General features: G+C 39.8%; 1 protein-coding gene across 5 annotated transcripts in view; it reads left to right on the top strand.

Moving 5' to 3' along the window:
- Positions 1-15,676, top strand: part of NOL4 (nucleolar protein 4) — a 406,127-nt gene that overhangs the window by 160,698 nt on the left and 229,753 nt on the right. For all 5 annotated transcript variants that reach the window (XM_073679225.1, XM_073679222.1, XM_073679220.1 and 2 more), the window contains exon 2: positions 13,522-13,671. In XM_073679225.1, the coding sequence (XP_073535326.1) occupies positions 13,600-13,671 (72 nt within the window). In that variant the 5' untranslated portion in view covers positions 13,522-13,599. The remainder of the gene's footprint in view (positions 1-13,521; positions 13,672-15,676) is intronic.

Genomic DNA, 15,676 nt, shown 5'->3' with positions numbered 1-15,676 from the left:
TGCCACAGAACACCAGGATTGGCAAAGTCGCCACTGACGCCCTGTGCTCTTCACAGATGAAAGCAGGTTCACACTGAGCACATGTGACAGAGTCTGGAGACGCCGTGGAGAGCGATCTGCTCCTTGCAACATCCTTCAGCATGACCGGTTTGGCAGTGGGTCAGTAATGGTGTGGGTTGGCATTTCTTTGGAGGGCCGCACAGCCCTCCATGTGCTCGCCAGAGGTAGCCTAACTGCCAATAGGTACCGAGATGAGATCCTCAGACCCCTTGTGAGACCACGTGCTGGTGCTTTTGGCCCTGGGTTCCTCCTAATGCAGGACAATGCCAGACCTCATGTGGCTGGAGTGTGTCAGCAGTTCCTGCAAGATGAAGGCATTGAAGCTATGGACTGACCCACCCGTTCCCCAGACCTGAATCCGATTGAGCACATCTGAGACATCATGTCTCGCTCCATCCACCAACGTCACGTTGCACAACAGACTGTCCAGGAGTTGGCGGATGCTTTAGTCCAGGTCTGGGAGGAGATCCCACAGGAGACCATCCGCAACCTCATTAGGAGCATGCCCAGGCTTTGTAGGGAGGTCGTACAGGCACGTGGAGGCCACACACAATACTGATACTCATTTTGACTTGTTTTAAGGACATTACATCAAAGTTGGTTCAGCCTGTAGTGTGTTTTTCCACTTTAATATTGGGGGTAACTCCAAATTCAGGCCTCCATTGGTTAATAAATTTGATTTCCATTGATGATTTTTGTGTGATTTTGTTGTCAGCACATTCAACTTTGTACAGAACAAAGTATTCAATGAGAATATTTCATTCATTCAGATCTAGGATGTGTTATTTGAGTGTTCCCTTTATTTTTTTGAGCAGTGTATATATATTTAATTGATTTCCATTAATCATAGTTTAGTTGTGCCTTTTGGCATTCTTTTTTTTTATTTGATGGTTTAATAACCTCAGCTGTACTACAGTAGTAGTATTGTCTATGCAGAAACCTTGCTCAGCATATTGCTATAGATAATGTGATATATTATTTTTACTTACTTTGAAATCAGTGAATTCACCTTCTCATACCGTGCCGTCCTCACTATTGATGGTTCTGCTCTTAATTGCTATTGCAAGTCGTTTTATAGGAAAACTGCAGCTGAGACAGAAAACTACAGCTGAAAGATCAATAGGTTACTGTAGAAAATGATCTTTTGTGGAAGAAAAAAGAATATTGTTGTATACTTTGCTGTTGCCACAGTGGAGAGTTATCAGTTTCTGGCTAAGGTACATTGGGACTATTCATTTGATTTTCCTCTCTACAGCCATACTGTATAGCACAAAGATTGGGGTGTTTTTGCATTGGAAACATGAAAGAGTAACTAAATGTTCAGTAGGTTTTTTTTAATATGTTGAAGGGACTTTAATTGCTTGCAGATCGGTCAGGTCCGTGTACAAATCGCTCAAAAGTCCTCCGAGAAGTGCGCAGCCTAGGTGACAGGAGCGCAGTTTGTGAAAGTATCTAACTAAACTCTACACTTTGTGTATATTAGTCCTCTGTTCTACCGTATTGTGGTCGGAATTCTGAACTGTCAGAACCTGGAAGCTACAGAGGATCTTATGGGGTTTTAGTGGCCAAGTCAAAACATGATAATTGTTCAGTTTAGAATCTGCAGTCGACATATGACTTTCATTAAATTATCCATGTAAGTCACAGTATTACTGTATAGACTAAATCAGTAATGGTGCATAATACCTAATGGCATGAGAACAGGTATGTAGGCTATTTCTCTTAAAATTGTGTATATCTAATATAAACTGAGGATAACTGAACATTCATGTTAATATTTACCGATGATGCAATAACTACCATCTTTTTCTGGTATGTACCCCATACAGTTCTGCTTCTATGGACTTTTGTCCCATATATGCAGCAGAAACACTGCAGTTATCAATTCTACAAGGATTATTATATATGGGTCAGTAAAGGATTTTCTTCCTGGCCCCCTAACCCTAATTCCAGTTCATCTGATCAAGAGATCAGAGAATTGACTTTACACCCAAGCTCAAAGCTATTTAAACCGAGCAGAATAAAGCATAGGCATGCCGTATTTTCTAGTTCTGTTTAGCACTCACTGGCTCTCCAGTTATTTTAAGGGAAGCTATCATCAGAAAATAACCTATTGATTAAATCAGGTTTCAGTGTTAAATAGAATTACTAAAAATGTTGGCAATTTATTTTTTTTTTTTTACATAGCACAATCTGTATTTAGAATAAAAAAATAGAGTATTTTTTAGACTCATTCTTCCTTTTGTTTCAGGAAACAAATGTACATAGTCACAATGGTCAGATCCCGACCTAATATTTTGTATTGAAGTATTTAATGAGCATGTGCAAATGCATTTGATGGGAGCAGGACAGGGTCAATTGTGACGTCACTTATTGTGATTAGTGGATTCTGCGTTATCAGCTGTGCATAGAGGTGTTACCTGTCATTGTAATTCTGCTTCTACTGATAAGAAAACCCATATGAACTTTTCCTGGAAGGATAGGAAGTGTGAGTCTAAGGGTGCAGACACATGGCCTTATTTCTCATGTGAGGATCATATCGCAGATCATGGACTGGCCCGGCACCTCTCCTGACCTGAGCGTGACTGTATTTTGGATGGAGCTGTCACGCTCAGGTCAGGAGAGGTGCCGGGTCAGTCCGAGGATTGCGATGCTATCCTCGCACGAGAAATACAGCTGTCTTTCTGTGCCCTAAGAAAGCCACAGTGGCCAGTGTGAAAATTGAAAGATTACTAATTTAAATTTTTTAATAAAGATCATGATATGAATAACAAAAATGTTGCCAATTTTTTTTAAAGTGCGTGTAACACATAAACCTGATTTTAACAATAGATCAATTTCTGATAGCTTCCCTTTAAGGACTGTAAGTCATAAATGTACAGTATGTGCCACGATTCTTCATCCCTATAGACGGAATGGTTGTTCATCAGGATATTTTCTACCCTATCTGCACACAATTTATTGAATTACAAATCTTCTTAGCGGTGGAATTTTATAATCTGAAATATTATGTATGACCTGCTGGACGAATAGGTCTTTGACCATTACACACACTTAAGAAGTCTGAAAAACTCTGACACAATCTGCCATAGAAATTAAGATTGACGCTTAGATTTTCGTCGCAGATTTACAATTTGAACTGCTGCGGATCTGTAGACAGATTATCCTTATTCTAATGCATAGGTTTTGCAATTTTGGCGTAGTTGATGAGGATTTAGGTGTGGAGTCGGTGGCCTAAGAACTGGAGAACATGGGTGTCAAAAAATTAAGTTAGCCGTTTTGGATGATCATTTAGAGAAAAAAAAATGTTACAGTGTATCACACATGATATATTATAACAGTATGTTCATTTAGATTTTCTCTTTAAACTGCTTTCAAATTTACAGCATGTAAAGTGCAAGCTTTTCGAACCAGCCAATCGTAGTGAAATACAGTATCATAGAAGCATTTGTAAAATGAGTCTTTAAGGATCTGCTTGCAATCAGTTTATAAACATCCAGGGTCCAGGTGTGACTTGGACCCTGGATTACTGTGACTTCCGGGCGCCTGCGCACTAGAACACTGCAGAGACAAACAGGGCCGGGAGGAAAAAAAAGCTCTCCTGATGATAGCAGCGATGTGTACATGCGTGGGAAGTGAGTGAGACAAGGGCACGTCACAGGGCCCTGTGACATGCAGGGGAGGGGGGAATATGCTAAATAAACTGATAGGCGGGATTTCTGGACTTCCTAATCAGAAAGGCGGGGATTTCTTGTCGTCCCCCGGACGCCAAGCATGTGAAAACAGATTTTATAAAAACACATTTCTCTGCAAGCAGACCTCTACTATGGGCCATACAGGTATGTATAGATTTATTTTTCTATACCCTGTATGCCCATATTAGTGGTCTCATATCTCCCAGGGGGTGTAAGATTCCCTTTAACCCCTTCGCAACCTTGGGTTTTGTCGTTTTTGCTTTTTCGTTTTTTGCTCCCCTTGTTCCCAGAGCCATAGCGTTTTTATTTTTTGGACAATATGGCTATGTGAGGGCTTATTTTTTGCGGGACAAGTTGTACTTTTCAGTGCCATTACTAGTTTTACCATATCGTGTATGGGAAAACGGGAAAAAAATTCCAAGTGCGGTAAAATTGCAAAAAAAGTGCAATACCACAGTTGTTTTTTATTTATTTTTTTTACCACGTTCACTGAATGCTAAAACTGACCTGCCATTCTTATTCTCCAGGTCATTACGAGTTCGTAGACACCAAACATGTATAGATTATTTTATATTTAAGTGGTGAAAAAAAATTCCAAAATTTGGTAAAAAAAACTAAAAAAAAATAGCGCCATTTTCCGAGACCTGTAGCGTCTCCATTTTTCGTGATCTGGGGCTGGGTGAGGGATTATTTTTTGCGCGCCAGGCTGACGTTTTTATTGATAACATTTTGGGGTAGATCCGATGTTTTGATCGCCCGTTATTGCATTTTATTGCAATTTTGCGGCGACCAAAAAATGTAATTCTGGCGTTTAGAATTTTTTTCTCGTTACACCGTTTACCGATCGGATTAATTCTTTTTTTATATTGATAGATCGGGCGATTCTGAACGCGGCGATACCAAATATGTGTATGTGGGTTTTTTTTTTTATATTTTATTTTGAATGGGGCGAAAGGGGGATGATTTAAACTTTTATATTTTTTTTATATTTTTAAAAACTTTTTTTTTTCACTTACTGCATGCTTCAATAGTCTCCATTAGAGACTAGAAGCAGCAGTTGTCTGATCGTCTCTGCTACATACAGGGGACGAGCAGATCCCCTGCATGCAGCAGAAATGGTCCTGTGCTATGAGCGCCGACCACTAGGTGGCGCTCATAGCGACCAGATCATGACAACCACAGGCGTCTGCTGCAGACCCTGGGTTGTCATGCACGCCCATCGGCGACCCGCGATCACGTGACGGAGTCGCCGATGGGCGGGGCTTATGACGCGCAACCCGGAAGCGCGCGTTAAATGCCGCTGTCGGAGATTGACAGCGGTATTTAACATGTTAACAGCCGCGGGTGGATCGTGATTCCACCCGCGGCTGTTGCGGGCACATGTCAGCTGTAAGAATCAGCTGACATGTGCTCGGTTCAGTGAGGGCTCAGCGCAGCAGCCCTCACTGAACCGGGGTTACGCAAATGTGCGTACTAAGACGTCATGGGTTGGAAAGGGGTTAAAGGGGTATTCCCATCTCCAACATCCTATCCCAATATGTAGTAGGTGTAATAATAATGTTAGCAAATACCTCCAATTAGAAATGTAGTATAGTTCTTCTGATTTCATCATGGAGGGCATTGCAGTAGCTTAGGTATCCATGGTTATGACCAATAACAGCTAACTAACTAGCTAACTGTCACTATATGAGTGATTGTAACCCTGGTGTCACAACTCTGTTGTCAGATATCCCAGGACCAGGGGCTCCTTCCCTGTCCCTAACGCTAGGGTGTGCCCTAGCTATCACTGTTCTCCGGATTACTTCTAATGGTGAAGACGCTGGGGCCATGTACCTTGGTGAGCTCCTGAATCCGCCCTCAGTCTGTTCCCTCCCTCTACCCCTGGGAAGAGGGGAGTAGTAGTCTATGGCAATACACTAACAAGGTGATACGAACAGGGATAAAGGAAAATACAGATTATACAAATATGCACACACAAACAACAGAGGAAAACACCAGGGGGTGCAGGAAGGCGAAAAAACAAAGTAGGAGAAGGAGAGGATTTACACACAACCAAAAACGCGCAACAGTCTCAGATAAATCCACCAAACGCCTTCTCAAACAATAACTCTCCACCAAGCTCCTGAACCATGCAGCAATTAAGCTATCTCTGGCAATGACTGCTAGCCAGAGTCCAGTGTATATAGCAGAAAGGAGTGACCAACAGTGAACAGCTGAGAGCCTTAATGCAGGTGAGCTTTCAGGAGCTGACAAGTGAGCAGATTAACCCCTACACTGCTAGAAGAAACCTGCACCATTTAATATGAAGGAGAAGTGCTTCTACTCAGTGCAGGAGTAGGAGAAATCAGATGGTGCCGTCTTCCGACTCCTCTCTGTTGTGGTAAATCCGTGACACCTGGATACCTAAGCTACTGCAATGCCCTACATATGGGGTAATCAACATAACTAATCAGAAGAACTATACTACATTTCTAAGTGAAGGTATTTGCTAATATTATTATTATTACACCTACTACATATTGGAATAGGATCTTGGAGATGAGAATACCCCTTTTACCACCATGTATAAACTATTCCTGGTAGAAAGCTGTGTGGCGCCCAAACATTTGTCCTGCAGACTGAATATGATATTGCATGGCTTCCATATACTCTGGCTAATATGGGTGTCCCTATGGCTGCCCTGTTCACAGTTATATATATAAAATTCTAAGATTTTAGCAAACTGCTTGTAATATGAAAGCCTAATATAATGCTGCGAGTAATGATAAGCTCTCTGTCATTTTCCTGATTCCTGCATTATTACTATTGAAGTACCAATAGCTTCCACTAGATGGAAATTCCCCATACTGTTAAACATAACACAATATTTTCTGCTGTAATTTAATTTAGTGAATTTATCATTTTTTTCTTATTTGCGCATAATCTGTGTGATGTGGAAGAGCTCACTGCAGCAAAGGCATTTCAGTGACAACTGCGGCCTGGATACACAATGAAATAAAGACACAGCGCCTTGCTTAATGTCAGATATGCCGCACCACGGGTCAGCAACGTGTACTTCAACTATCTGATTGAAAGCTTTCTGACGCTGCCATAGATTGTCACCCCGATTATTCACTGTGTTTGTTCATACACCATCTGCAAATAAATGCGATTGCACAATTCTACAGAATCGCTTCTTTGAAGACAAACATTGTCTTGTTATTTGTAGATTATCTCCCAGGAAGAGCACATTGAATTGATCTAAGTTCTTCTTTGAACGATGCCACAGGAAGAACATTTTGTTGTTCTGGTTTAAGAAGAAAAAAAAAGCAAACAGGTTGTTTTAGAAGGTGGAAAATCCACATCACGTCTGCTCATCTGTTTATCATCACTTCCATTTAGGCGTATTGGCGATCCCAAGAGGCTTATCTAACACCATAATGGCCCAAACTTCTCATGATTCATTGTCACAAAATCTTCTCCTGATACGTCGATGACCCTGGGATGTATCCTCAAGCTCAACATTACAAAATTGTGGAAGAAACGTGTCTCTTCATCTAAAATAAGGAATGACTTCTATCCATACATCTCCTAACTGTACGTCATCCTCTTATGTGAATTCTGTTAATATTCTGTTATATGTCAAATCAGTGTTACTCAAGGGTAGGCACTACTATTATAAATGGGGTTGTTTTCTGCTGGACTTTTGGGGCTCACCATTGTGTCAGAGTCTAAGCCTCCTAGACAGTTCTCTTGTTCTTTAGTGACCCAGTCTGACCTCGATATTGTGTGTAGAAAGCTTTAAATTCACTATCAGTAGTGGTGAGTGGACCTGTGGAAGTTTGGGTTTGACGAGTTTGACCGAACCTTAGTCCAAAGTTCATTTTGGGTACTAGAACTGTACCTGAACTTGAACCTGAACCCAAATCCCATAGAAATCAGTGAGGATCCGAACTTTGGTGCTGGAAAATCTCTCTCTTTCTCTCTCCTCACCGAACTCCCGAACTGTAAAACAGACTTCCAGAAGAAGTCCGTGTTCGGAGTTCAGCGGTATGAACCTCGAATTTTACAGTTCGGGTTCCCTCATCTCTAGCTATCAGTACATCCCCCTTCCATAAGCCGTATTAAGGTTTATGAATGTCATAAAGGAAGGGGAGTCTTAGTTGGTGTAATAACAACAGCCAGACAGACGAAAGAGGGCCCCTGTGCAAGAATATTATATGGGCTGTTTGAAATAAATAGCTTCATCATGCAGAATTGGCGCTGTGTTAACTGTAATAGTTTATGTGCATGTAGTTCCTCTCTCAAATGTACTGTATGACCTCTTAGTTTTGTTTGTCAGTTCTTGTCTTGTATCTTACATCTTGTACCGATGAAGATAATGAATCCTGTATGTCCCAAGTAAAACAGTTCATTCTCCCACAGTGTCTGAGTGCGGATTATTCTGCTGAAAGCGGAAATCTGCAACGGTTTCTGCTTGGGAACCCTGGAACCTTCTCTATAAGCTATAACTAAGGACACGCTCTTTGGTAGACTGTGGCTGTCTGCTGGAAATCTTCTGATTCTGTATTTAGTACATAGATATTTACTACTATTAATAGTATATGTTTTAAAACACTTTCCCAAAACTAACTGCATCTAGAAAAACGACATTATGCTGCGATTATCCTGCAGATACGCTGTGTATTCAGTATTTATTGTGATTCATGCTGATATTGGCTACTATGTTTATATCTTACTTTATGGTAGGGAAATATTTTCAGAATATTGTGAAGATCACAATAAAATCAGTCTGTGGTGCTAAATTTTGTGGACCCTTCACGAAATATATACAAAATGGACTTTTAATTTTCACTCTTTATATTATATATGCAAAGGAAGGATGCTCTGTTCTGTCTGAGCCCATGGTGTCCTTCACATCAGTGTTCCATGGAAGAAACAGATTGCCATAGCAACATCTGCAACTTACACCTTGTTACTATGGCGCAGTGATCCTCTCCCAGGATCTGGGGTGGGAAGGACATTACTTAAAAAGTAACCCGTGCTAGTTGGTCTTGTCTGGGTTGTTTGGCATTATTATATGCAATAAAGTTTTATTTTGTTGTATTATTTACTATGTATATCCATATAAGAAGATAGACATGTAATATAATTGAAGGACTGTTATGTGGTCAAGGTATAACTTGTAGGTGGAAAGGGAACTAGGTCCATGCTCATAGCCTAGTGTGGACCTAGTTGCAAGGTATATCTTATTACAGAAAAATACCTTGTTCTCCTATTATCACACACTTTTCTCCATTCCCTGCTTCCTGCACCAATGATTCACTCTTAATTCACTGATAAAATTGGTACATAGGAGTCAGAGAAAAGATCGACTTTCAGCTTCACTGAGAGATCAGGTTATAGCTTCTGCTCATAGAAGTCTATGGAGAGTTTTAATTTACTGCTAACTTTTATTTGGTTATACGTTTTCACGATAAAATATTGTTTCATATTAATAAACTCATGTAAAATTACATAGTGATCTATACATGGAAGTTTTGGTATGGAACTACACTTACAGTACCATCCATTGGATATCTTAGATTTGCGCAACCAGTGAAACTCATGGATATCACAGTGAATATATTCTATATATATTTTCTACAAATCAGTCTATCAAATTCTTATCCATTCTACAATACTTCAGTTAAGTTCTATCTCTAGTAGCTTTTAAATCATTACAAGAAACTAAATTAAAGCACTGGTTCAAGTTGCAGAATTCATTTGTATGGCGGTGTCTTTCTTGATATTCACCCACTAGCTGATGTCAGGAAAAAAGAGCATTTTGGTAGGTTGAATTTCAACGTGCCCAATCTTTTTATTCTCACCTAGCTAAGATGCAACAGCAGCAGTTTAGTCTCCTTTCCTAATTAAAGTGTACCGACAAATAAGAAGAGCTTTCCATAAATCAGTAGTATAAGAAAACTTTGTGAAATATTTTAATCTAGAGAATTACCTCTTTCTCCACTTATCAGTCAGTTCTTCTCATTCCCCTACACCAATGACTCTCTGAATTAAATGATACATTGGTGAACAATAGGAAGAAGGGAGTGGCTTTCATCTTCATAAAGAGATTGGGTTACAGTTCCTGCCCATAGAAATCTATGGAAAGGAGAGGAGGAGGGAGCAGCTACAGAGACACACAGCATCTCTTTGTTTCTGCCTCTCTATCACTGACGCTGATGACTTCTTCTTCTCATGTATTTCTTGAAATAACAGTAAACCCACAATGAATCTTCAATGTTTTCCTGTAGACAGAAAGTTGGACGCTGTCAGATGATTTGGGACGGTGACAAGTTCACTTGTAACTTTTTTTCTATTGGGAAAAATGAAAGGTGTTGTCTCATCTGCTTAAATAGTTAAGTTGCCAAATACTTGTAAAAAAAAATTAACTTCGAAATGTACCTAATTTTTAATCTATAGTTTAGCGCTTAGTATATCGGCCACTGCTGCAGTCTATCAGAGGTGGTTGGCCATCTAGCTAAGGCCATGGCCCCACTACCAGTATTTGGTCAATATTTTTTATCAAGAGTGGGAGACAAAACCAGGTGAGGAACAATCAGAGAAAATGTATAATAGAAACAAGTCACCAATTCTGCATTTATCACCCACTCCTGGTTTTATCTCCCACTCCTGAGAAAAAATACTGACCAAATACTGATAGTGGGCTGTGGCCTAAGGAGCGCACTAGAGCTATAGAGCTTACAAGCACTGCTCTGCAACTACCCAGATCGCTGGATCCTGGTCCCTGAACTCCTCCAGTGCCACAGAAGTAAAGCTGCCAATGCTTGCAGCATAGTAGAGTGTACAGTTTTGACCAGAGGCTCAATTATGCCTCTGGACAATCATTAGCAATGCCCGTCCAACAGCAAGCAGGAAGTCGTAGGCTTGAGTCCAACACACTCCTGAAGATAGAAGATTCAACATCACCTTTAAGGTTGCATCAGTGAAATCCTGTAATTTTAGTAAGACATTGTATGAATTTTGCATACTTGGCTATGCTGGTCATCTACAGTACAGACCAAAAGTTTGGACACACCTCATTTAAAGATTTTTCTGTATTTTCATAACTATGAAAATTGTACAATCATCAAGAGAATGCCAAGAGTGTGCAAAGCAGTCATCAAAGCAAAAGGTGGCTACTTTGAAGAACCTAGAATATAAGACATATTTTCAGTTGTTTCACACTTTTTTGTTAAGTATATAATTCCACATGTGTTAATTCATAGTTTTGATGCCTTCAGTGGGAATGTACAATTTTCATAGTCATGAAAATACAGAAAAATCTTTAAATGAGAAGGTGTGTCCAAACTTTTGGTCTGTACTGTACATAGGGGCAAAGCTAATTGGGGGTTAGTGGGGCATATACCGTTGGGTTTTGGTTGGCTGTGGAGTATATAAAAGTCACTCTGCCTTGACCAGAGTATTTAGATACCAGACTAGGGCAGCCAACAAATTATTTGAACTGTATGTTAATAAAGCTTGGCTACACCTCTGTTAGGTCCATTCACAGACTTTAGGCTGCCATAAACTTAACTACAATCATCTACAGAATGATATTATTCTAAGCTTAGACTTCAGCCTACTTTCGTTAACCTAATTTTACAGCAGGATGATTAAGTAATGTAAATGTAATCGGTAAGAGGGGAAATAGAATTGTAAGGTTTATGGGAAGCACTGTAACAATACCAATTTCAGGTTGTGTTCTGGAAATGAAATATTATTAGCCTTCACAACTAAATGTATGCCAAAGTATATAATAGGAGCCTTTGAACAGGAATAATAGATTACATTCTGTTTGTGACTTCAATCAAACTTTAGATGAAAACATTTTTATATAAAAAAAAATCAAGTTATTCTACAAGTTCTAGAAATGTGGATATAGTTATAGTTATAAGCTATTATCTACAGATTAAACATCCATTACATACACTACAGTATCCACAAATCACTCTCAATAAAAAGGTCAAAAGACTACTTAACTTAATAATTCCTCAGGCAATGGGAGAAACAGAAAGGAAATTACCTAATAAAACCATCAAAAGAAAATGATGTTATTTCATTGATTAAATCGAGTTATTTTGCTAGCCCAGATGTGTATGTTAACCTAGTTTTGTTAGACTTCTCAGCATACTATGGACATATGGACATTATTACTTAATGGAAAAACAATGTGGGCAGATATGTTGTTATACCACACGTTGCACCATAGTTAACGTATTCTGTCATAAGAAACTTCAATTTCCACTGAAACTTCTCATAGTGCTGTTAGATTGCAACTAATATTTATGGAAGTCTTGTTCACAATTAATTGGTAGGTATTACAATTAATATTAAATGACACAACAAATTGGCTACCTGTAAAAGGAAATAAATGTATACTACATGCCTTCATGATGACCACACACATCAGATAGTAGGTTGATAGCTGAATATCCTTTAGACGGTGTTCTGGTTACGATCTTACACACTTATATTGTCTGTTCAGACAGGCCATACAAGTTCAGTGATGCCAAGCGAACGTAATCTTTCCTGGAATTATTCTGGAAAAGTTCTTTCTCGGACGACGGACTATCAAACAAAAATTTTATACACGGTTGCTTCCTTCCAGACAATGGCAGTGTGCTACTTGACAAATGATCATTTTGGCTAATATCAATCATTTAGATCAACTTTAGATGAATGGTACCTTTGTACACTACTGAGCCAAGGCCATCAGTGGGCAGCTCTGGTGTAATGGATCTGGGGAAAATTGGGATTGTTGAATGTAAACTTGTGTAAAATTGTGCCCGCAAACACATTTAGGTGTAAAAAACAAACTTTGCATTACTTCCCTCTGTGAGTCCAGAGCTGTGTCTTCACCACTACCCCAATTTCTGTTGATTGGCTGCAGCGGTAATGTCACTTCTACAGCACTGCAGCCCATTATTGAACTCAAGGGTACTGATGATGTAGACGCTACGAGCCTCTGAGCTCAGTGATTGGCTGCAGAGCTGTTCACGTGAGATCACTGCTGCAGCCAAGCAACAGAGAACGGGACAGCGGCGGAGACACAACGCTGGACCCAGGGAGCATAAGTAAAGCTCAGTTTGTATTTTACCCCTAATTGTGCCTAGAGGCAGAAGTTACCTATATAGAAGTAAAACACCTCTGCGTGAAGGATATTAACTTTAAATACTTTTTTAAGGTCGAAAACCTTTATCTTTTTTTACATCTTGCCTGTGTGAGTCTCCATACCTTTACTTTACTGTGGGAAGGGAGAGGTTGCAGAGCGTTTCTTCCTAAGACCTAGCAGTTCACTTTTGTTCAAAGGTGCATGTCCACATGCACATGTTCATAGGTGCATGTTCAAAGGGGCATGTTTGTAGAATAGCATAATTATGATTTTTACATTTCACAGTAAAAAAAATTTATAGACACTTTGGAAGGACCTTGATCATGCAGATATTGTCGGGCTTTAGCTCTGTGTACTCTCCATAGCAGAAAAGTGACATACATCAAACAGTGCAAAGTATAAAGATCAGCAAACACTAAAGATCCATATTGTTTTTTGCTCCTCTGCACAGTTTCGTCTATGCTACAAGACTAGCTTGCAGATAAGCGGACATAATATATACGTGGTTTTCTATCTACTCTCTGTACAGTCCATAGCACTGGATTAAATTGAAGTGTACTGTTAGTTTTCTTGTACCTTGTAACCATACATCTTCCTTCTGCTGAACCTACATTTTTCTTTCTGTCTTAGGATGGCGTGGGCATTGAGGAAAAGTTGTCGTTGAGAAGAGTGGCCGTGGTGGAAGATTTCTTTGACATTATTTATTCAATGCATGTGGAAACAGGCCCTAATGGAGAACAGATCAGGAAGCATGCAGGCCAGAAGAGGACCTACAAAGCTGTAAGTCCACGTCTTGTTCCTTTTTCTGTCTTTCGATAAAGGATTGTTGCATTTATACCGTGAAAAGTGACATTAACAATGGTAGTCACAACTTTTGTCTTGATAAAACTAAGGGGCACCAGAGGTAAAATACAATCATGAAAGGGGCTGACTTTACTAGCCGACAGAACAAACATAGAGTGATATTTCAGCATGTAGCATAACATAAAAAAGAGGACTTCAGGCTGACTAGTGCTTTTTGTTGCCCCTGTATGAAATCAGCAGGATCATATAACATTCTGATAGTACGGGTGCCACCCAGCTGTCCACCCCAAAAGCAGATTTTACAGAAGTGAAGGATCCGACATGTATGATTTTAGACTGCTGATCCTTTTATTCTCCAGAAGCTGGTAGCTGCTCTCTAATAGGGAACACAGAAGAGGTCGGCCGAGTCTAGTGCTCCTGTGTATGGGGGGAGTCAGGGGAGTTAGGTTATGTTCACAATTGCCATTTTTTTATGCGTTTTTACTTACGTTTTTTGCCATTCATTTGAATTGATGAAAAAAAATATGCAGTAGATTTGAAAAAAATAAACACTTTGATTGTTCAAATTTGCAATAAAAAAATAAGCAGCCTGTGCATAAGATTTCAGAAATCTCATTCACTTTGATGGAACTGTAAAACGCTGTGTTTTATTCCCGTCAAAAATGCCCCGTTTGAACATACCCTTAGCTGACTACCCAACAATTGTTCTGCTGATAGCTATCTATTGTGTATGGGGGCTTTAGCATGTTAGATATTAACCCCTTTACCCCCGAGGGTGGTTTGCACATTAATGACCAGGCCAATTTTTACAATTCTGACCACTGTCACTTTATGAGGTAATTACTCTGGAACGCTCCAATGGATCCCCCTGATTCTGAGACTGTTATTTCGTGACATATTGTACTTCATGATAGTGGTAAAATTTGTTCGATAACTCTTGGGTTTATTTGTGAAAAAAATGGAAATTTGGTGAAAAATTTTGCAATTTTCAAAATTTTAATTTGTATGCCCTTAAATCAGAGCGATATGTCAGACAAAATAGTTAATAAATAGAGATGAGCGTTGTTCTACTCGAACTGTTCGCCAATCTCAAATTCGAGCTGTTTTGGGCGATGTTCGAGCCGTTCGGCGAACACGAACAATTTGAGAAAAATTCGGCTGTTCGAGGTTATGTTCGATAACTGTTCGTGCACCAAAATCATAACTGGATTTTTTCTCAGTAATGATGAAAATTAATGTTAATACGCAGTTTGAGTGTACAGCGGGGTGGGGGGAGGGGCAGGGGATGGATCTCTGCAGGAATAATGAAGATCTCCATTTTTTTTTCTCTTTCCCGCATTTGCAGTGGGGAGGTGCAATCTGTCAGCCTATCAGCAGCGCACACACGGAGCAAAGTGCTTTTTTTCACACAAGCAAGGGCATGTGTCATTGGCAGTGTATGTCACATGTCCTTGCCCTATAAGACCAAGCCATTTTCCCCATCGCCACCATTTTCTCACTGCTGCAGCTGCGTGTTAGACGGCACCGCTGTTGCTGTGTGCGCTATACCTTGTTAATTTCAAGCCAATTTTCGCACAAATCTACAGATAGCTTGGGAGTAGGGAATAGTTGTGATTGCAGTCCTTTTAAGGACTAGGTTACAGCATTTCCTACGACTTTTATCAGGCAGGTCTGTGCTCTTAAATAGATAGATTGTGGGAGTAAAGACTAATTGTAATTGGAGTCCTTTTCAGGACTAGGTTACATCAGTTCCTATCAGTTTTTGCCAGGCAGGTCTGTGCCAGTGCTGTGCAAGTTTTTTTCACAGCATTTGGCTGAATCTAGCAAAGCTAATCCTTTTTGGCCTATTGCAGAGTGTGTTAGTCAGTGGAGTAGCCTATCTGTGTTGCAAGATATACCACCTGTGTATAGAATACCAATTTTTTTACTGCACCTAGTGAAGTAAAATCTTTTGGGCATAGCATCATTCTATTAGTCCATC

This window comes from Phyllobates terribilis, unplaced genomic scaffold, assembly GCF_046119375.1.
Source record: "Phyllobates terribilis strain yellow unplaced genomic scaffold, ASM4611937v1 Scaffold_4__5_contigs__length_816908805, whole genome shotgun sequence".
In the NCBI taxonomy this organism is placed as follows: domain Eukaryota; kingdom Metazoa; phylum Chordata; class Amphibia; order Anura; family Dendrobatidae; genus Phyllobates; species Phyllobates terribilis.
This window is presented reverse-complemented; position numbering and strand designations above follow the sequence as displayed.